A 24,039-nucleotide genomic window follows, 5' to 3' on the forward strand; every position below is an offset into this window, starting at 1 on the left:
CAACCAGTTTTTGCCCAATAGGGTAACTGTTTCCTTGAACCCTAACAAGGACCTGCTGGAGAGAGCAGAGACAGGACAGGCAGAGAGAGAGAGAGAGAGAGAGTGAAAATGGAGTGAGAGAGAGAGAGGCAGAGGGGAATAAGGAATTGGGTGAGGACGAACAGCACAGCTGGGTGAAATGGCATGAACATTAAGCTGCATCAGGGTTGGACTTTCAGAAAGCTATTGCTCTCAGAAAAATGCTTTTCAAACTGTAAACATCTACACTGTTAATTTGGTATTCAAATGAATGGGGAGTTATCTTGAGTGACAGTGTACTGCATCTCTATCTCTGAGACAGTACGGTATAGGGTAGACTAGTGAAACAGGGAAAGCACTTCAAAATAAACTCAAGGCAGCTGCCTGCATGTTCAATGCCTTAAAACAGCTTTATCACTTGCTAAACAAATCTTCATAAGTGATGTACTGCCTTCTTTGTTCATCACATAGAGGTACATTTGAAGTCGGAAGTTTACATACATTTAGGTTGGAGTTTTTCAACCACTCCACAAATTTCTTGTTAACAAACTATAGTTTTGGCAAGTCGGTTAGGACATCTACTTTGCGCATGACACAAGCAATTTTTCCAAATATTGTTTACAGACAGATTATTTAACTTATAATTCAGTGTATCACAATTCCAGTGGGTCAGAAGTTTACATACACTAAGTTGACTGTGCCTTTAAACAACTTAAGGTACCACGTTAATCTGTACAAACAATTGTACGCAAGTATAAACACCATGGGACCATGCAGCCGTTATACCGCTCAGGAAGGAGACGCGTTCTGTCTCCTAGAGATGAACGTATTTTGGTGCAAAAAGTGCAAATCAATTCCAGAACAACGGCAAAGGACCTTGTGAAGATGCTGGAGGAAACAGGTACAAAGTATCTATATCCACAGTAAAACGAGTCCTATATCAACATAACTTGAAAGGCTGCTTAGCAAGGAAGAAGCCAGTGCTCCAAAACTGCCATAAAAAAAGCCAGACTATGGTTTGCACCTGCACATGGGGACGACATCGTACTTTTTGGAGAAATGTCCTCTGGTCTGATGAAAGAAAAGTAGAACTGTTTGGCCATAATGACCATTGTTATGTTTGGATGAAAAAGGGGGAGGCTTGCAAGCTGAAGAACATCATCCCAACTGTGAAGCATGAGGGTGGTAGCATCATGTTGTGGGGGTGCTTTGCTGCAGGAGGGACTGGTGCACTTCACAAAATAGATAGCATCATGAGTATTGAAAAGGATGTGGATATATTGAAGCAACATCTCAAGACATCAGTCAGGAAGTTAAAGCTTTGTCGCAAATGGGTCTTCCAAATGGGCAATGACCCCAAGCATACTTCCAAAGTTATGGCAAAAAGGCTTAAGGACAACAAAGTGAAGGTATTGGGGTGACAATCACAAAGCCCTGACCTCAATCCCATAGAAAATTTGTGGACAGAACTGAAAAAGCGTGTTTGAGCAAGGAGGCCTAGAAATCTGGCGGTGTCAGGAGGAATGGGCCAAAATTTACCCAACTTATTGTGGGAAGTTTGTGGAAGGCTACCCAAAACATTTGATCCAAGTTAAACAATTGAAAGGCAATGCTACCAAATACTAATTGAGTGTATGTAAACTTCTGACCCACTGGGAATGTGATGAAATAAATAAACCTGAACTAAATCATTCTCTCTACTATTATTCTGACATTTAACATTCTTAAAATAAAGTTGTGGTTCTAACTGATCATTGTGGGAAGTTTGTGGAAGGCTACCCAAAACATTTGATCCAAGTTAAACAATTGAAAGGCAATGCTACCAAATACTAATTGAGTGTATGTAAACTTCTGACCCACTGGGAATGTGATGAAATAAATAAACCTGAACTAAATCATTCTCTCTACTATTATTCTGACATTTAACATTCTTAAAATAAAGTTGTGGTTCTAACTGATCATTGTGGGAAGTTTGTGGAAGGCTACCCAAAACATTTGATCCAAGTTAAACAATTGAAAGGCAATGCTACCAAATACTAATTGAGTGTATGTAAACTTCTGACCCACTGGGAATGTGATGAAATAAATAAACCTGAACTAAATCATTCTCTCTACTATTATTCTGACATTTAACATTCTTAAAATAAAGTTGTGGTTCTAATTGATCAGGGAATTTTTGCTAGGATTAAATGTGAGGAATTGTGAAAAACTGAGTTTAAATGTATTTGGCTAAGGTGTATGTAAACGTCCGACTTCAACTGTAGTTATGGCTGAGGACTTTCACCACCACAAAACACTCAATGGGCTAGGTGGATGAAGAACACACTCTCTCAGCTTGTACCATGACCCCCGTGATTGACGGCTCCATTATAAAGGCAGAGCTGATAAGCCACCAGGGTACACTTTAGAGAAGGTCAGACACATCTGTGCTAAATGGTGCATGTGCCTGCCTCTGTGTGTGTGCTTGGTGTATCCATCTGGGAGTGTGTGTACTTGGTGTGCGAGTGTGTGCCTGTCTGTGTGGCAGTATGAATGCACGGTGTGCCTGTGTGTGTGGAAGATCATGAACAACAGAGCAAGAAAACTGATACCACTATATTCACTATTTTATTCATATATAGCAAAATGAGATGGAACTATTTATTTTCAAAACATTTATAAAGCAGAGCCATCTATACAGTATATAACTCTTAGATAAAGCAGATAAGCCTCCATTTTCCATAACAGAACTCAGACATCACCATTGGCATAGAGCACAGTAGTTACAGTAAGCTGCAGGGGTACATCATGAGCAAATACTTAGATAAACGGTATGAATACGTACAACAGCACCTGTCAGAAGCTACACACTGGACACAGATGTCATTTCAACATCTAGTTTTGATATACATTTGGTTGAAATGTCAACTATTGTGAATTCAATGTGACATGAACAAAACATGTCACCATGTCATTAGATTTAGGTTAAAAGCTATGTGAAAAACATTTTAAATGCCCTTACGTTGATGCCTTTTTGCAAATGCAATGACTTTTCCGCGTTGATTTAACAACATCACATTGATTTTTTTTTGGTTGAAATGACGTGAAAACAATTGATTTAACCAGTTTAACCAGTTTAACCAGTAGGTAAGTACCATGGTTCAGGGTTGGGATCTCTTTCGATGTACTGTGGCATACTGTGGCATACTGTGGCATACTGAGGTGCGTGACACACCCTCCTTAGCCACAAAGAATTTCACTGTACTATTTACACCTGTTGTATCCTGTGCATGTGAGGAATAAACTTTTGAAACTCCAAACTATATTGAAGGCTACCAGGCGTTTGTTGGTGCATACTAAGCTGTGGAACCTGCACACCTGAGTGTTACTAATCAAAGCCTGCCGGCAGCGTTGAAGGGGGGCATGCGCGTTCATACTGCACCCACTTTCAGTTCAGGAATTTGATTATCATTATTCAAAGAATTAAAGCATTACTCATTATTTTGATTTAGGATTCCAGACTTAGACATTTAGGCTACGCTGTGCTACTGTTGACTACATTCACCTCATATCCAAGCTATCTTTGGGGAGAAAAACAAAACGTTCGTGTTCTAATTAGGATCACATTCAAACCATCACCATGGCAATGGCTGGGAAAGTGGTAATAGATTTGTGCCTAGAGATCCTGAGCACAGCCTTGTACAACAAACTGTTACTCTGTCATTAATGCACTTAAAACAGTGCCATTGGAAAGTATTCAGACCCCTTGACTTTTTCCACATTTTGTTAGGTTACAGCCTTATTCTAAAATTGATTACATTGTTTTTTCCCCCTCAATCTACACACAATACTCCATAATGACAAATTAAAAACTGTTTGTCAGACATTTTTTATACAAAAAACAACTGAAATATCACATTTACATAAGTATTCAGACCCTTTACTCTGTACTTTGTTGAAGCACCTTTGGCACCGATTACAGCCTCGAGTCTTCTTGGGTATGACGCTACAAGCTTGGCACACCTGTATTTGGGGAGTTTCTCCCATTCTTTTCATCAGATCCTCTTGAGCTCTGTCAGGTTGAATGAGAGCGTTGCTGCACAGCTATTTTCAGGTCTCTTTGATTGGATTCAAGTCTGGGCTCTGGCTGGGCCACTCAAGGGCATTCAGAGACTTGTCCGGAAACTACTCCTCAGTTGTCTTGGCTGTGTGCTTAGGGTCGTTGTACGGTTGGAAGGTGAACCTTCGCCCCAGTCTGAGGTCCTGAGTGCTCTGGAGCAGGTTTTCATCAAGAATCTCTCTGTACTTGGCTCTATTAATCTTTCCCTTGATCCTGGCTAGTCTTCCAGTCCATGCTGCTAAAAAACATCCACACACCATGATGCTGTCACCACTGTGATTCACTGTAGGGATGGTGCCAGGCTTCCTCCAGACGCTTGGCATTCAGGCCAAAGAGTTAAATCTTGGTTTTCGTTCAGACTAGAGAAGCTTGTTTCTCATTGTCTGAGAGTCCTTTAGGGGCCTTCTACTGAGGAGTGGTTTCCGTCTGGCCACTCTACCATAAAGGCCTGATTGGTGGAGTGCTACAGAGATGGCTGTCTTACTGGAAGGTTCTCCCATCTCCACAGAGGAACTCTAGAGCTCTGTCAGAGTGACCATCCTCCGATTGCTCAGTTTGGCCAGGCCGCCAGCTCTAGGAAGAGTCTTGCTGGTTCCAAACTTCTTCCATTTAAGAATGATGTGTTCTTGGGGGACCTTCAATGGTGCAGAAATGTTTTGGTATCCTTCTTCAAATCTGTGCCTCGACATAATCCTGTCTCGGAGCTCTGCGGACAGTTCCTTCGACATCATGGCTTGGTTTTCGCTATGACAAGCACTGTCAACTGTGAGACCTTACATAGACAGGTGTGTGCCTTTCCAAATCATGTGCAATCAATTGAATTTACCACAGGTGGACTCCAATCATGTCGTAGAAACATATCAAGGTTGATCAATGGAAGCAGGATGCACCTGAGTTTAATTTTGAGTCTGATATCAAAGGTTCTGAATACTTATGTAAATAAGGTATGTTTTCTATTTATTTTTAATACATTTGCACAAATGTCAATCTGTTTTCACTTTGTCGTTATGTGTTATTGGGTGTAGATTGATGAGGACAAAAATTACAATGACCCTAAGCACAAAGCCAAGACAACGCAGGTTGTGGATCGGGACAAGTCTCTGACAAATACATTTGATTTTGATTTGAGTGGACCTTCCCTCTGTCCAGGAGAATACACTTATTTCCCCTCCTTTGTCCTAAAAAAATAATCTGGTCGATTTCCTGCATCCACTTTAAATCGACTTTTCTTCTTTCAATGTGTTGATTAATTGGAACCGTGTGATCAGTTTCTGACTCACTGTCTCCATTTCTGAAATGTTCGCCATTCTCCATGGTACACAACATATTGTAAAGACACTCAGTGGTCATGACAGTGTGGTGTAAACTACACCCAGGTTAGCTACAGTGCTCTCTCCATGCTTCAAAGAACAGAGTCCATATTGTGTCCATAGTTCTCTGTTTTGTAATACAGCATTAATTTCATACAAGCCTCTTAAACATTATTATTTTGAATAAAACACTGTTGAAAGGTAAGTTAAATCACAGTTAGATAAAAGCCTCAGTAGGAAAGATATTGGTTACTTGACCAATTGACGCCACGTGTGTAGTGATGTGATACATCCAAATTATTCCAAAACCAGCCCTACAAAATACAGTTGAAGTCAGAAGTTTACATACACTTAGGTTGGAGTCATTAAAATTTGTTTTTCAACCACTCCACAAATTTCTTGTTAACAAACTATACTTTTGGCAAGTCGGTTAGGACACCTACTTTGTTAGGACATACTTATAATTCACCGTATCACAATTCCAGTGGGTCAGAAGTTTACATACCCTAAGTTGACTGTGCCTTTAAACATCTTGGAAAATTCCCAAAAAGGATGTCATGGCTTTAGAAGCTTCTGATAGGCTAATTGACATAATTTGAGTCAATTTGAGGTATACTCGTGGATGTATTTCAAGGCCTATTTCCAAACTCAGTGCCTCTTTTTAAAAGAAATCAGCCAAGTCAGCCCAAAACAAATTGTAGACCTCCACAAGTCTGGTTCATACTTGGGAGCAATGTCCAAAAGCCTGAAGGTACCACCACGTTCATCTGTACAAACACCATGGGACCACGCAGCCGTCATACCGCTCAGCAAGGAGACGCGTTCTGTCTCCTAGAGATGAATGAAATTCGGTACCGAAAGTGCAAATCAATCCCAGAACAACAGCAAAGGACCTTGTGAAGATGCTGGAGGAAACGGGTACAAAAGTATCTATATCCACAGTAAAACGAGTCCTATATCATCATAAGCTGAAAGGCCGCTCAGCAAGGAAGAAGTCGCTGCTCCAAAACTGCCATAAAAAAAGCCAGACTACGGTTTACAACTGCACATGGGGACAAAGATCGTACTTTTTGGAGAAATGTCCTCTGGTCTGAATAAACAAAAATATAACTATTTGGCCATAATGACCATCGTTATGTTTGGAGGAAAAATGGGGATGCTTGCAAGCTTAAGAACACCATCCCAACCGTGAAACACGGGGGTGGCAGCATCATGTTGTGTTGGTGCTTTGCTGCAGGAGGGACTGGTGCACTTCACAAAATATTGTCATCATTAGGAGGGAAAATTATGTGGATATATTGAAGCAACATCTCAAGACATCAGTCAGGAAGTTAAAGCTTGGTCGCAAATGGGTCTTCCAAATAGCCAATGACCCCAAGCATACTTCCAAAGTTGTGGCAAAACGTTGTGGCAAAAAAGGACAACAAAGTCAAGGTATTGGAGTGGCCATCACAAAGCCCTGACATCAATCCTATAGAAAATGTGTGGGCAGAACTGAAAAAGCATGTGCGAGCAAGGAGGCCTACAAACCTAACTCAGTTACACCAGCTCTGTCAGTAGGAATGGGCTAAAAATTCATCCAACTTGTTGTGGGAAGCTTGTGGAAGAGTACCCGAAATATTTGACCCAAGTTAAACAATTTAAAGGCAATGCTACTAAATACTAATTGAGTGTATGTAAACTTCTGACCCACTGGGGATGTGATGAAAGAAATAAAAGATGAAATAAATCTCTACTATTATTCTGACATTTCACATTCTTATAATAAAGTGGTGATCCTAACTGACCTAAGAAAGGGAATTTTAACTAGGATTTAAATGTCAGGAATTGTGAAAAACTGAGTTGAAATGTATTTGGCTAAGGTGTATGTAAACTTCTGACTTCAACTGTGTTGCTGTAATTGGTCAGGAGTTGGCATACTAGAACAGCCTATAGGGCTCAACCCCACAGCAGATAATCCATGAACTGTAACTGCTATCTGTTGCTCCTCTTCACAATATTACATATTCTCTCAGTCTTTCATTAACATTCACAGTTCAGGCAGAGCATTTAATTTTTTTAATGACCAGACATTTTGTTTTTATCAATACTCTTTCCAGGCATTAGTTCCTCAGCAGATAAGAAATGGTGGTTCATTTGATCACCATTCTCTGTATCTCAAAAAAAGAGTTGGATAACACCGCCCCTTCCACTTTACTGCAGCGTCATATCCCCTAATCTTATGCACTGGCTTTACGATTATTACATAAAATTAGTGAAAACGCATTAAAGATAAATATATACACATATTTGTGTATGTGGATGAATTTACTTCTGCCAGATGCCTTTTATTATGTTTTTGCCCTTGAAACACCATTGCTCCTAGTTTTTTCCCATTGAAGACCAATTAAAAAGCTTACAATGTTCAAAAACTGAGGGGAAGTCACTTCCTGGTTGCTGTCACAGCGTAAAGCTTTTTGCCTCCTACTTCAAAGTGTTCTGATCGTCATAGTATAATTTTATAAACTACTGTGTGGTTAAAACCGAGTAGCATTGATAGTTCTATAAAAATCTGAATGTACATAGATGTTACATTATTTACAGCGTTAAAGACTATTACATCCAACACTTAATCTTTCTTTCTTTCTATTAATCATACCAATATCACATTTTGGATATGTTCTGTGTGTGTAGCCTATGTAGTACAACATGTCAGTGATTCAAAGTGCCAGAGTCCCCATCAAGCCCATATTTAGTCCTGCCGAGTACTAGAATACATAGATTGCAGTTCTGAAATGGAATGTTATCAGGGGTGTGGTTCTGTCGTGGTCAGTAGACGGTCTCCTTGATGATGTTGGAGGAGAAGGTGTGGTTACTGCAGATGCTGATGGAGTGTCTGGTCAGAGGACGTCTCTGTTTCTTGCGACGACATGGTAGGCAGAGGCAGCGGAGCGTGTTTAAGAAGATCTCCCGGTAGTTGGCTGAGACCAGGTTGTAGAGGACTGGGTTGATGGCTGAGCTCACATAGAAGAGGACGTTGGTCACCATGAAGAAGTAGTGGTAGTAATCATACCCTTCCCTGTCGGGGAGGTGGAGGGAGGGGAGCACAGGGAGGAACAATCAGTGGTTTTCATTGACTGATGCAATACTGAAAAGCTTCATATCACCAACATGTATGCCAATTCATGTGTCATTGTAAATTTAAATAATTGTTTGCCCATAGTTTTCCTCTTTATTAACCACAACTGTTAACAAAATGTACTTCTACTGTCCTCTCCAAGACAAATGTGTTTAAATTGAGCATTAGGTCTCAGATGATAGAGGGGTGAAGTAAACCATTGAAGAATGTCAGATGGGAAACCTTGTTTACAGAAGGCTTACACGCCAAGTGTACAAAACATAAGGAACACCTGCTCTTTCCATGACAAACTGACCAGGTGAAAGCTATAATCCCTTATTGATGTCACCTGTCAAATCCACTCCAATCAGTGTAGGTGAAGGAGAGAAGACAGGTTAAAGAAGGATTTTTAAGCCTTGAGACAATTGAGACATGGATTGTTTATGTGTGCCGTTCAGAGGGTGAGCGGGCAAGACAAAATATTTAAGTGCCTTTGAACTGGGCATGGTAGTAGGTGCCAGGCACACTGGTTTGTGTGTGTCAAGAACTGCAATGCTGCTGGGTTTTTCACACTCAACAGTTTCCCGTGTGTACCAAGAATGGTCCACTACCCAAAGGACATCCAGCCAACTTGATACAACTGTGGGAAGCATTGGAGTCAACATAGGCCAGCATCCCTGTGGAACGTTTTCGACACCTTGTAGAGTCCATGCCTGACGAATTGAGGCTGTTCTGTGGGCAAAAGGTGGTGCAACTCAATATTAGTAAAGCATGCCTAATGTTTTGTACACTCAGTATGTATGTATATATATATATATATATAATCACACAACCACCTTCTCCATCTGTGACGTTTTATTTTAATCCTTTCTGGGACGTGCTTCCTTAGCTTTAAACTCCCTTCTGCAATCACTTACTCAATGGTGTGCATTTGGTTCAATTAAAAAAACATATATTGATAGTAGTCAGGCGATCGTTTGGACATTGGCGAGAGAAAGACTTAGATCTCCCTGATTTAAATTAGCTTTATTTAGCTATCTACTCTGAAAGGGTGGCTGAGCTCCCGTCTGTCACCCTGCTCTGATGGATGACTCTCTGACCAGTCAACCAATGTGTGTGTACTTTGTATGAAATGAAGTATACAAAACACGTATTTACTGGTATGTGTACCCATTGAAATGTCTGCATGTTACTCACTCTGTGAACTCTGCGTAACAGTACATGAGGCGCCGTACATAATACGGTAGATAGCACACCACAAAGGCAACAACCACAGCCCCTGCCGAGAGAGAGAGATGTAAAGTCATGTTATACTATTCAGGCAGAGACATCTGAAATGGTACCCTAACCCTTATATGGTGCACTATAGTGATTGGAAGCCATTTGGGACAAAACCAGAGTGTGAATCTCTGTCATCAGGGTTACACATGATCAAAGCCTGCACAGTTGAATTAGGTGCAGTGGGTCTAAAACAAACATTGCTTTCACAGTTACAATAGCAGTACAGTAAATTAGCAGTATACTATAGGTCAGGGATCATCAAATAGATTCAGCCGCGGGACAATTTTCTCTTGAGCAGATAGTCGGGAGCTCGCAACATAATTACAAATAGTTTGTAGACTGCAAATTGACCGCAAGAAGCCCAAACAGATGTTTAACTAAAACAAAATCATTTCGAACCTTGCTCACATTTGTATACGATCACTTCTCTCAAATTATGCGTGGGAATACAGATTTTTTCAATAAAAATTGCTGATTTCCCGGTGGTTGAAATGAAAATACATTTAAAAAGGCTCTAAAAACTTGGGGGGCCACACACAGGTCGCGGACCGCCAGTTGGGGAACCGCGCTGTAGGTATTTGACATTCTACTAAATAAACCAAAGATGAATTAGCTTAATTGTTACAGGGTGAGATGGCGCTGCAGTGGATAGCAGCCATTTTACAGACTCCTGACCAATTCAGCTATTTTCCGACGCTGATCTTAACTGTTTTTGTACATAATATCTCTGCCAACCAAAAACAGCTTTTGGACATCAGAAAAGAGATCACTAACCTTGATTTGGATGACAATTTCTACTTCAACGTGTTTATTACGGACCAGGCCCTAATCCCAGGACTTGAAGGAGGAAGCGACGGCGCAAGAGAGGCAGTGGAGACGGTATCCTGACGGGACTATGTTGGCAAGCAAATAAACTGCCTCTACCCTCCGTTCTATCATACAGTCACTAGAGAACAAACTGGATGACCTCTGTTCTAGACTATTCTATCAACGGGACCTGAAATATTCTGTTTTTACCAGCATGTCAGCATGACACCATGCTAGATCTTTACGCACTGAAACACATACAAGGCTCTCCCTTGCCCTCCCTTTGGCAAATCCGACCATAACTCTATCCTCCTGATTCCTGCTTACAAGCAAAAACTCTAGCAGGAAGTACCAGTGATGCGCTCAATATGGAAGTGGTCCGATGAAGCAGATGCTAAGATACAGGAACATATTCCGGGATTCATCCGGAAACGGGTCACAAATGTGATCTATATAAACTCAAACACACACAAATTGAGTATTAAAACCCTTTCATTGGGGCAGGCTACCCCACTGGCCACGGAGAGCTACGACGAGGACCTGAGACTGAGGGAAAAAGTGGACGCCGGGGCCGACTTCATCATCACCCAGCTCTTTTTCCGTTTCGACCCCTTCCTCAAGTTTGTCAGGGACTGTAGGGCTATAGGGATCACCTGCCTCATCTTCCCTATCCAGGTACTGTAGGACATGGGCCTAAACTGGGACATTGACGTGGGTGTGTGTGGTGTGGTCAAAGACTACATTTTATTGATGGAGGTTTTAAAAAGGGAGCGTCTGTGTACTTTGTAATGGTCTCTTTGAACAGAACATTCTTTCTAATGTGATGATAGCCAGCAAAGGTCTAACAAATTACCAAGTATGTTCAATGCAATTCAACACAACTTTTTCTCATAATCAGACCATTGTCCCTTGGAATTTGAGTCAATTCAGAAATTGAACAGATTCCGTGATCCATGATATTTATTGATAACCACCGTTGTAACGGAGATGCTAAGAGTCGAGAAGCAGATGAAACATTTAATAAAACAACAAACTTGGAACGAGACAACATAACACTAGTGTCTACGCATAAACACAGGAACAATACTGACTGGGGAAAGAACCTAAGGGAGTGCCAGCTATAGGGGTGGTAATAAGTGAGGTAATGGAGTCCAGGTGTGTCTGATGAGGACGTGCAGGTGTGCGTAATGATGGATCCCAGGACCGGGGGTTAGTATTCCGGCGATGTCAAACGCTGGAGGGAAGGAGCGGGAGTAGACGTGATAACCATGATGTGTGAATTTGTCCTTTTCCATAGTCTTCAATGTGTCTCTGCGCTGTGGGAGTACATCAGTTTCATGGAGACATCCTTTGTTTCTTCTTTACATTTGTTTTTCTGTCGGTCACATTTTGTCATGATGAGTACATTACAGGCTGGCGGTTTCACTCCTGCTCTTAGTCCAAGGCAATCTCTCTTCCTCAGTCTAGACACCCACACAATGACCACCCTGTTGTGGTCCGTGGAAGCAGTTAAACATTTGTGTGAAACAGAGCAGAAAAGTTTGTCCCTATACAAAATTACTTTACATTTTAAAATCAAGTTTGCTTTTTTTATTAGTCTCTTGTGACAGATGTGATGTCACACATGAGAATTGGTTCTCAGTGCCAAGATTAGTTTAAGCGAGCGCTGATCTGGGGTCCAAATTAAAAAATAATTAAACTATTTTAATTGGATATTTGCAAGGGTTGAAACGTTACCTCAGATGGGTGTCCATTAGGCAGTGTCAGTGACATACCCTGGTTAAATCAGAGCCCTGGCTTTAGTCATGGACCATAAAGGATGATTAGAGATGCTGGAGCCTTATTATGGTCAAGCTTATTGTATCTGTAAATCACAATTAACATGTCTTTCCAATTCATATATTTGTTTTATTGTCCTTGATGATCTAATAGCGAGGAAAATTACAAAACTTGAATCTCAGAGGATGAATTAAATTGTGATAACTGTTAGGATTATCAGCTAGCAGTGCTATCAAGTTCACAGAATATACAGTAGTATACAGATATGGATGTGTAAACCCAGTCTGTTTCTGTGTATGTGGGTCTTTATCTTATGGTCAAGGTAACAAACCTGTGTCTAATTAGCAAACTTGCATGTCTGCACATATGCTTTCACAATGGACAATCAGTTGTTACAGGAACTATGATGGACTGTATGGAATTTTATCCATTGGGTCAGTGGTGGAATTCCTTGCGAGACACATTCCCCTGGAAAGTCTACAATACAGAGTTCAGCTAAGAGTGCTTCTAGTCTATGAAAGCTGCAGGTTTCATTGTCTTACCTTTACAAATGGCATGTGATATCATGTTGGCTCATTAGCTCATGAAAGAGATGATAGAGCGGGAAGAAAGGGCATCTCGCTGTAGTTTTGTGAGTCAGAGCGCTGTCTGTCTCCATGTGGAGCTCCACTGTGGCTCTGATCAAAGTCTATTTAACTCCACCATCCAGCCGTTAGCCACACGAAGCAGCAGGTGGGCAAAGACACACACTTAAACATTAACACAGAGCAAATAAACATGAAAGAGTAAAACAGTCATTTCTCAGTGACTCAGCTCGGACAGACTGGATAATACTGTCACAGTGATTAAAGTCTCTGATTTTCTCCAGGGTTGGTTCATTTCTGAACGCGCTCATACACACACATTAAATCCACTTAGTTCCACTTTGTGATTGCCATTCAATTAAGAAGGGGTCTTTCCATTTTTCCTGTCATGATTGTGATCAGAGGCCAGAGTGACAGGCATGAGCTAGTGTGTTCAGGGGAGGTTAATGTCTGTTACCAAAACAAGCCAGTTGCATCAGTTTGAGTGGGACTCTGAGTGCTGTCACTGAGGTTAAGTGCCAACAGTAATGGCCTTGTCCTACTACTATATGGCAGTTTTTCAGAAATATTCCCTTTGCCTGTATTTATCAGTGGGAGCTAGTTCACTAAGAGGACAGAGGCTGATGATTATGGTCCACTACTGTTTCAAGTGCATGTAATCACTGAGTGGCGTCCGTCCGTCTTCCCCTCTAGGAGGAGGAGGCATTGAGCTAATAATGCTGACAGCCTGACGCCAGGCATAAAGAAACAACACCATCCTATTATTATGGTAATCAGGAGTTGAAGGAGGTTAACTTGTCCTTTGAAGACTTTGGCCATGTGTCTACCCAACTAGCCACAGCAGATGGAGAAAGCTGTGAGATACTATTCTCCTTTTTGGTACTTCATTAACCACATTTCCATCCACAGTTTTTAGGTGAGTAAAGTCATAACTTAGAAAAAAATAAATAATGACAGCTGGGATGGAAATAGGACGTTTCGGTACAATTTTATAAATGCAGAAATATAATTCCTTCGTTCGACATGGTGGGATCTTTCTGTGTCGGTAAAATTAACTATGCGAGATTTGTAATAGAAACGCCTTTATGCGCAACTATTGATATGATGACCATCATATCGAAGCAAACTTGGAGTCACGCAATGATATGTTGTGTGGTCCTCCCACTACGACTAGGGAAACCATGCAGTTTATTAGGCTACAGATTAAATAACTTATGAATTTCACAGTGCGGTGAAAGTGCACGGTGATCTTGATGCTCCTTTCCAATAAATCTTGAGGGTCTGATTCTGGTGACATGATGATCCATAATTGACTGCAGTTTGACAAAAAAAAAATCCCGGCAAAAAAAATATTCTACATTGGAGATAATATAAGACAAGTATTAGAACACAATGAGAAATTTGGGAAACCAGGCCTGGTGTTCATAGTGGACTTTGAAAAGGCTTTTGATAAAGTACGACTGGAATTTATATAATGTATAAATGCCTGAAATATATACATTTTGGAGAAAATCTTATACAATGGGTTAAAGTTATCTATAGTAACTCAAGTTGTAAAATAGTAAATGATCGCTTTTTCTCCGAAAGTATTAAACTGTCAAAGAGGAGTAAAACAAGGTTGTCCACTTTTGGCATATCTATTTATTATGGCCATGAAAATCTTAGCTATTAAAATCAGACCCAACAACAATATCAAGGGACTAGAAATCCAGGGCTTAAAAACAAAAGGTGTCATTGTACGCTGATGGTTCATGTTTTATTTTAAATCCACAATTTGGATCCCTGAACAGCCTCAGAGTGTCTCGTAGTGTACTATATTACGTATTGGATCACAAAAAAAGACGACAACTTTTACATTAGCGTGTAGTTTACCAATAAAATGGTCTGACGGTGATGTGGATATACTCGGTATTCATATCCCAAAAGAAATTATCACAACAATACATTTTAATAGAAATTTACAAAAAATAGATAAGATCTTGCTATGATGGAAAGAAAAATACCTGTCTATTTGTGAAGAAAAAGAATCACCCTGATTCACTCTTTAGTCGTATCCCAGTTTACCTATTTGCTTGTGGCCTTGCCTACACCTAGCGACCTGTTATTTTATGATATGAGCTAAAAAATATTACATTTGATTTGGAACGGCAAGCAAGACAGAATTAAACAGGCCTATTTATATAATGAATATGAATTCCGGGGGAAGAAATGATTAAATATTAAAGCATTAGATCTCTCACAAAAGGCTTCAGTCATTCTTAAATCCAAACTGGTTCTCAGGTAGATTAGTAAGAATGTCTCACCCCATGTTCAAGAATTGCCTTTTTCCCTTTATTCAGATTACAATATCTCACTTGCATTCTTTTTTATTGAAATCATCACTATTTTTTAAAACAAGTGATAGGAAGTTGGTTGCAATTTCAGTTTAATCCACCAGAAAAGACAAAAGACAAGAACAAATAATACAGCAAATATTATGGTTAAACTCAAATATACTAATTGATCAACAAAAAAATAGAAATCTATACATTATTTTATAAAAAGGTATAATCTTTGTCAATTATATCATAAATAAGACTGGTGGAGTTGTCATACATGCAACTAACAAAAATATTTAGCGCCATCCATCACTCCTTCAATTCTGACCAGTTTCCCAGTCCCTGTTGATGAAAAACATCCCCATCTGCCACCACCATGCTTCACTGTGGGGATGGGATCTCGGGGTGATGAGAGGTATTGGGTTTGCGCCAGACATAACATTTTCCTTGATGGCCAAAAAGCTACATTTTAGTCTCATCTGATCAGAGTAACTTCTTCCATATGTTTGGGGAGTCTCCCACATGCCTTTTGGCAAACACCAAACGTGTTTGCATATTTATTTTTTAAGCAATGGCTTGTTTCTTGCCACTCTTCTGTAAAGCCCAGCTCTGTGCAGTGTACGGCTTAAAGTGTTCCTACGGACAGATACTCCAATCTGGAGCTTTGCAGCTCAGGGTTATCTTTGGTCTATTTGTTGCCTCTCTGATTAATGCCCTCCTTGCCTAGTCTGTGAGTTTTGGTGGATGGCCCTCTCTTAGCAGTTTGTTGTGGTGCCATATTCTTTCCATTTTTTTATAATAGATTTAATGGTGGTCTTTATGGTGCCGCTTGCTTGGTGGTGCCTCTTGCTTAGTGGTGATGCAGACACTGGGGTCTTTCAGAACAGATGTATATATACTGAGATCATGTGACAGATCATGTGACACTTAGATTGGATGCAAGTGGACTTGATTTAACTAATTATGTGACTTCTAAAGGTAATTGGTTGCACCGGATCTTATTTAGGGTCTTCATAGCAAAGGGGGTGAATACACATGCACGCACCACTTTTCCACCTTTTTTTTTTAAACAAGTTATTAATTTTCACTTCACAAATGTGGACTTTTTGTGTATGTTCATTATATGAAATCCAAATAAAAATCAATTTAAAATGCAGGTAGTAATGCAACAAAATAGGAAAAACTGCAATGGGGATGAATACTTTTGCAAGGCACTGTACGTAGCTGAAGGACGGAATTAAAAACAAACAAAATATAACTATTGTAAAATACATTGTGTCCATAAAATGTACAATAGTATGTACAGTATAAGCTGGAAGTAGAAGCCTAAGTGTTGTTGTTAGGGGAGGGGTGGTAGGGCTAGGGGAAAATAATAAAGGAAGATGACCTGGCCTCCACAATCACCCAACCTCAACCCAATCGAGATGTGAAGGAAAAGCAGCCAACAAGTGCTCGGCATATGTGGGAACTCCTTAAAGACTGTTTGAAAAGCATTCCTCATGAAGATGGTTGAGAGAATGCCAAGCTGTCATCAAGGCAAAGGGTGGCTACTTTGAAGAATCTCAATTATAATATATATTTTGATTTGTTTAACACTTTGTTATTACATGATTCCATGTGTTATTTTATACTTTATGTCTTGACTATTATTCTACAATGTAGAAAATTGTAAAAATAAAGAAAAACCCTTGAATGAGTAGATGTGTCCAAACATTTGATCGGTACTGTATATTCTTGCTCTGATCTATAATCATTTAATTATGTAGACTACCTGTATCTGTCAGGATTTGGCCAGGGTTGTTCCGGGTTTTGGTCAGTAGATGCCCCCATTGTGCTTTTTGTCCCTATGTTTTTCCCTTGATCCCCATTATTATTTGCACCTGTGTCTCGTTTCCCCTGATTGTATTTAAACCCTTTGTTTCCCTCAGTTCTGTGCTCTGTGTTTGTATGTTAGCACCCTGCCCTAGTGTTCTGTGTGCTCTTGTCGATTCCGGGTGACGTTCTTGTGGTATTCTGTTTTTTGTTTTTGTTTATTTTTGGTGAGTTTCTTTTGAGGTCTTTTTGTGTTTTACCTACCACCTTTTGGATTTGCCATTTTTTGTATTTTAGGACTTCTTTTTTCTTTATTAAATACACCGTCTTAAGTACTGCTGTGTCTGCCTCATCTTCTGGGTTCTGCTGTCTATTCGTGGCTCAGTTGGTTAAGTGATTGTTTCTCACTCCGGAGACCCAGGTTCGAAACCGGGTCCTGACAGAAACACAGAGCCAAAAATGAACCCAGAGGCAGCCAGTTCCCAGGACCTTTTGCCACGCTGTCCCACCACCAGGAGACTGTCCAACGCCACAAAGCCGCCCTGGTTCAGCAAGAGGCCTTAATGGCTAGACATTCTCATCTTCTGTCGGAGATGCTGACTTCCATTAAGCAAATATCTGATCGACTTACCCCGGCAACAGTTCCCGTCCCAGTACCTCAAGTTCACGTACCCATGGCAGTTAACCCCCTGGCTGAACCTCGTCTTCCACCTCCCCAACGGTTCTCAGGTGATCCAAGTGCTTGTAAAGGGTTTCTCACTCAATGTTCTCTCTCCTTTGAGCTGCAACCCTCGTCGTTTCCCACCGACCGGTCTAAGATCGCATATATCATCACCCTGCTGTCGGAAAAAGCCCTGGCCTGGGCTACTGCTGTGTGGGATGCCCATAGTTCCTGCTGTGCCAGCTACTCTGCCTTTGCTGAGGAATTCAAACGAGTGTTTCAAGGCCCAAGCAGTGGTTCTGACTCAGCCAAACAGCTCCTGACTCTCCATCAAGGTTGGCGCAGTGTGACGGACTATGCCATCCAGTTCCGCACGGTGGCAGCAGCGAGTGGCTGGAACAACGAGGCGCTCACGGTGTGCTTTCGGAAAGGCCTTTCCGACACTATCCAAGATGAACTGGCCACTCGGGAACCACCGGACAATCTCGAGTCCCTGATCAAGTTGGCCTCACGCATTGACCAGCGTCTGAGAGAGAGAGAACTCAACCGTAGACCTCTAGCTCCTATCAGTCCCAGCTCCGAGTCCCCACCTTTATCATCGCTGGCTCCACCGGAACCCATGCAGATTGGACGCATCTCCCAGGCTGAGAGAGACCGCCGGATGAGGGAGCGACGCTGTCTATATTGCGGCAAACCGGGCCATTTCCGTTCCACGTGTCCCGGGCTCCAGGGAAACGCTCTGTCCCGTACAGACCGGGGGGAACTGTAACGGGAAACATAACCTCCTCCCATCCGTCCAACTCCCGTCTGCTCATTCCAGTCACCCTCTCCTGGGACAACCACAAGCTTCACCTTCAAGCCTTGGTAGACTCTGGAGCCGCAGGTAACTTCATGGATGGTGTCTGGGCGAAGGAGAATGGCGTTCCTCTGAACCTCTAAGTGACCCCATGAGGGTTACTACATTGGATGGAAGCCCTTTGGGATCTGGACTTGTCACTCATGTCACTACCTCCTTGAGACTTTCAGTTTCACAACACCAGGAATTGATGAACTTTCATTTGATCTCCTGTTCCGAGTTCCCTCTCGTCCTTGGATACCCCTGGCTTCACAGCCATAACCCTCACATCGACTGGTCTGTGGGCACTATCAAGCAGTGGGGTCCTACGTGCCAAGCTACTTGTATTTTCCAGAATTCCCCGAGTTCTACTCCCGAGTCTTTAGAATCCATCGACCTGACCCGAGTTCCGAGTGTTACCATGACCTCAAACTGGTGTTTAGCAAACAGAGGGCCACCATGCTACCACCCCATAGATCTTACGATTGCCCCATCGACCTGTTTCCGGGCACTTGCCCCCCAGGGTCGGATCTTTTCCCTATCTCCACCCGAACGAGCTGCTATGGATACCTACATCAAGGACTCTCTGGAAGCAGGTCTCATGCGTCCATCTACCTCCCCGGCGGGAGCAGGGTTTTTCTTTGTGGCCAAGAAAGATGGTGGATTACGTCCTTGCATCGACTACCGGGGACTCAATGACATAACCGTCCGTAACCGTTACCCGCTACCCCTTATGGCCACAGCCTTCGAGCTGCTCCAGGAAGCAGTTGTTTTCACTAAGCTTGACCTGCGGAACGCATACCATCTTGTGCGGATCAGACCTGGTGACGAGTGGAAGACCGCTTTCAACACGCCTACTGGTCACTATGAATACTTGGTGATGCCCTTCGGCCTGACCAACGCCCCAGCGGTGTTCCAAGCGCTCATAAACGATGTGCTTAGGGATATGCTTAACATATTTGTGTTCGTTTACTTGGATGACATCCTCATCTTTTCGAGCTCCCTTCAAGAACACACTAAGCATGTCAGACAAGTACTCAAACGCCTCCTGGACAGCCATCTGTACGTTAAGCCGGAAAAATGTGAATTCCATTCATCCCGAGTACAATTCCTGGGATTTGTAGTGGAACCCGGTCGAGTCCAAATGGACCCTAGGAAGGTAGGGGCGGTAGCGGATTGGCCCACCCCCAAATCCGTTAAGGATGTTCAGCGTTTCCTGGGCTTCACAAACTTTTACCGCAAGTTCATCAAGAACTTCAGTTTGGTGGCAGCTCCTCTCTCAGCTTCAACCAAAGGTGGCAATGCAAGGTTTTTTTGGGGAAGAGAAGCTGAGACGGCCTTCCAAGGACTCAAGCAGCGCATCCTCTCTGCTCCCATCCTGATACTACCGACTACGGATGAACCATTTGTGGTGGAGGTAGACGCATCAGAGGTTGGTGTTGGAGCTGTCCTGTCTCAGAGGGGTGAAGACAAGAAGCTTCATCCATGCGCTTTCTTCTCACACCGGCTTACCCCGACTGAGAGGAACTACGATGTGGGGGATCGTGAACTCCTAGCGGTTAAGATGGCATTGAAGGAATGGAGACACTGGCTCGAGGGGGCTTCTCACCCGTTTCAAGTGCTTACGGACCACAAAAATCTGGAGTATATCCAGCAGGCGAAGCGATTGAACTCTAGACAAGCTAGATGGTCTCTTTTCTTCAATCGATTCCAGTTTATCCTCACCTATCGGCCCGGGTCGAAGAATCTCAAACCGGATGCCCTGTCCCGAGTCTACGCTCCTGCCATTCGAGATGACACGGACATGCCTGTCCTTCCTGCTGCTAAGATTGTGGCTCCGATCTCGTGGCAAGTTGAGGATACCGTGAGACGTGCTCAAGCTAGCGAACCGGACCCTAAAGGAGGCCCTGCCAATCGGTTGTTTGTCCCCAAGGCAGTGAGGACTCAGGTCCTTCTGTGGGGGCACTCCTCTCGCCTCACCTGTCATCCGGGCGTAGGTCGCACCTTGGAGTTCATCCAGCGTAAGTTCTGGTGGCCTACCATAAGAGAAGACGTTGCCACTTTCGTCAATGCCTGCCCCGTGTGCTGCCAGGGCAAATCTTCTCACCTCCGCCCTCAAGGACTCCTTCACCCTTTACCTGTTCCCCACAGACCCTGGTCCCATATCTCATTGGACTTTATTACTGGACTTCCTCCATACCATGGCAATACTACTATCCTAGTCATAATCGACAGGTTTTCAAAGGCGGCCAGGTTCGTCCCTCTGACTAAGTTACCTTCTGCCAAGGAGACGGCTGAGTTGGTAATTAATCATGTGTTCCGAGTCTTCGGCATTCCTCAAGATGTGGTTTCTGACAGAGGTCCCCAGTTCGCCTCAAGGTTTTGGAAGGCCTTCTGCCAACTCATGGGGGCTTCTGCCAGTCTATCTTCAGGGTACCATCCGGAGTCCAACGGCCAAACAGAGAGGATGAATCAAGAGCTGGAAACCACCCTCCGATGTATGACTCGTGACAACCCGTCCACATGGTCATCCTTTATTGTTTGGGCCGAATACGCGCACAACACCTTGCGCTCCTCCTCCACTGGTATGTCCCCGCATGAGTGTCAGTTTGGCTATGCTCCTCCATTGTTCCCGGACCAGGAGGCAGAAGTCAGAGTGCCTTCAGCCTTGAGGTTCGTCAGACGCTGTCGGCTTATGTGGAGGAAGACCCGTCTTAATCTGATGCGTTCCTCACAGAGGTATCAACAACAAGCCAACAGACGTCGCCGTCCCGGGCCTACCCTGCGCCCCGGCCAGAGAGTCTGGCTCTCCACAAGAGACTTACCTCTACGGGTGGAGTCTCGCAAGCTGTCCCAAAAATACATCGGTCCCTTCAAGGTTGCCAGGAGAGTTAACCCAGTTTCTTATCGCCTACACTTACCTAGATCCCTTAAGATTAATCCCACATTTCATGTGTCATTGTTAAAACCTGTTGTTTTTCTCCCCTTGTCCCGGCAGACAGACCTCCCCCTCCGCCTCGTGTCATTGGAGGCCAGCCGGCTTATACCGTCCACCGGATACTGGATTCCCGCCGGGTGCAGCGGTCCTGGCAGTATCTGGTGGACTGGGAAGGCTACGGTCCTGAGGAGCGCTCCTGGGTTCCTGCCAAAGACATCCTGGACCCTGACCTCATTCGTCAGTTCAGGGTTCTCCACCCTGAGAGAGCTGGTAGGAACGTCAGGAGCCGTTCCTAGGGGGGATTCTGTCAGGATTTGGCCAGGGTTGTTCCGGGTTTTGGTCAGTAGATGCCCCCATTGTGCTTTTTGTCCCTATGTTTTTTCCCTTGATCCCCATTATTATTTGCACCTGTGTCTCGTTTCCCTGATTGTATTTAAACCCTTTGTTTCCCTCAGTTCTGTGCTCTGTGTTTGTATGTTAGCACCCTGCCCTAGTGTTCTGTGTGCTCTTGTCGATTCCGGGTGACGTTCTTGTGGTATTCTGTTTTTTGTTTTTGTTTATTTTTGGTGAGTTTCTTTTGAGGTCTTTTTGTGTTTTACCTACCACCTTTTGGATTTGCCATTTTTTGTATTTTAGGATTTTTTCTTTATTAAATACACCGTCTTAAGTACTGCTGTGTCTGCCTCATCTTCTGGGTTCTGCTGTCTATTCGTGGCTCAGTTGGTTAAGTGATTGTTTCTCACTCCGGAGACCCAGGTTCGAAACCGGGTCCTGACAGTATCTCCAGCTGTTGGCTAGAGCGCACGTGCCAAGACCAGAGCTTTTGTGACAAATCTCTAAGTAGAGTTGAAAATGCAATGGAAACACATTGAACTTCAGATTTTTATTTAGTACATGAAAATTTAAGCAAAAAAGTACATTTTGTGTGCACTACATCCTCACGCACTGTTTTCTGTAACAAGTCCATTTGTTGGAAACGCCACAGTGGGAAGATTTGCATATTTTCTGTATGCAGATTTTGGGATATTCACATGAAAATGTGTCACCAATTAGATGAAAACCTAGCAAATGGAAAGGATTTATTCAGGTAGTAGATTTGGCTGCAGGTTCTCTCTTAGATAGTGTGTCCCTTACTGCAAATGAAATCAGTGGTGCTTAGAGATATGAAGAGTGAGGCTCAGGCTGGATGGGCCAGCGTCTGTTCTTTTAAACATCTTTACGCATATTTGTCATGGGAGGGAGGACTACTTTGGTGTCCTTGAATAAATGTACTCTTTATAGCTCCAGTACGCTATTATATCAACCAACTCAGTGGCCTTATGGTTAGTGTGTCTAAGATTGGAAGTTTGGGAGTTTGATCCCTGGCCGAGTCATAACAAAGAATGTAAAAATGGGCCCTGATACGTTTTTGCTTGGCATTCAGCATTAAATAGATAGATAGGGGGTAAGGCCCTACGAAAGACTAGCGTCCTGTCCAGGGGTTTTACAGTGCCTTGCGAAAGTATTCGGCCCCCTTGAACTTTGCGACCTTTTGCCACATTTCAGGCTTCAAACATAAAGATATAAAACTGTATTTTTTTGTGAAGAATCAACAACAAGTGGGACACAATCATGAACTCAAATTGGGCGGGCAAAATTATTCAGCCCCTTTACTTTCAGTGCAGCAAACTCTCTCAAGAAGTTCAGTGAGGATCTCTGAATGATCCAATGTTGACCTAAATGACTAATGCTGATAAATACAATCCACCTGTGTGTAATCAAATCTCCGTATAAATGCACCTGCACTGTGATAGTCTCAGAGGTCCGTTAAAAGCGCAGAGAGCATCATGAAGAACAAGGAACACACCAGGCAGGTCCGAGATACTGTTGTGAAGAAGTTTAAAGCCGAATTTGGATACAAAATATTTCCCAAGCTTTAAACATCCCAAGGAGCACTGTGCAAGCAATAATATTGAAATGGAAGGAGTATCAGACCACTGCAAATCTACCAAGACCTGGCCGTCCCTCTAAACTTTCAGCTCATACAAGGAGAAGACTGATCAGAGATGCAGCCAAGAGGCCCATGATCACTCTGGATGAACTGCAGAGATATACAGCTGAGGTGGGAGACTCTGTCCATAGGACAACAATCAGTCGTATATTGCACAAATCGGGCCTTTATGGAAGAGTGGCAAGAAGAAAGCCATTTCTTAAAGATATCCATAAAAAGTGTTGTTTAAAGTTTGCCACAAGCCACCTGGGAGACACACCAAACATGTGGAAGAAGGTGCTCTGGTCAGATGAAACCAAAATTGAACTTTTTGGCAACAATGCAAAACGTTATGTTTGGCGTAAAAGCAACACAGCTCATCATCATGAACACACCATCTCCACTGTCAAACATGTTGGTGGCAGCATCATGGTTTGGGCCTGCTTTTCTTCAGCAGGGACAGGGAAGATGGTTAAAATTGATGGGAAGATGGATGGAGCCAAATACAGGACCATTCTGGAAGAAAACCTG

General features: G+C 42.8%; 1 protein-coding gene across 1 annotated transcript in view; it reads right to left on the reverse strand.

Moving 5' to 3' along the window:
• Positions 1-7,466: 7,466 nt before the first annotated feature.
• LOC135504436 (neurotensin receptor type 1-like) overlaps positions 7,467-24,039 on the reverse strand; it is a 50,528-nt gene continuing 33,955 nt past the window's right edge. The window contains exons 3-4 of the mRNA XM_064923040.1: positions 9,722-9,803; positions 7,467-8,485 (exon numbers count right to left, since the gene is read on the reverse strand). Coding sequence (XP_064779112.1) covers positions 8,236-8,485; positions 9,722-9,803 — 332 coding nt within the window. The 3' untranslated portion in view covers positions 7,467-8,235. The remainder of the gene's footprint in view (positions 8,486-9,721; positions 9,804-24,039) is intronic.

The sequence above is a fragment of the Oncorhynchus masou genome, chromosome 18, assembly GCF_036934945.1.
Source record: "Oncorhynchus masou masou isolate Uvic2021 chromosome 18, UVic_Omas_1.1, whole genome shotgun sequence".
Classification (NCBI taxonomy): Eukaryota; Metazoa; Chordata; class Actinopteri; order Salmoniformes; family Salmonidae; genus Oncorhynchus; species Oncorhynchus masou.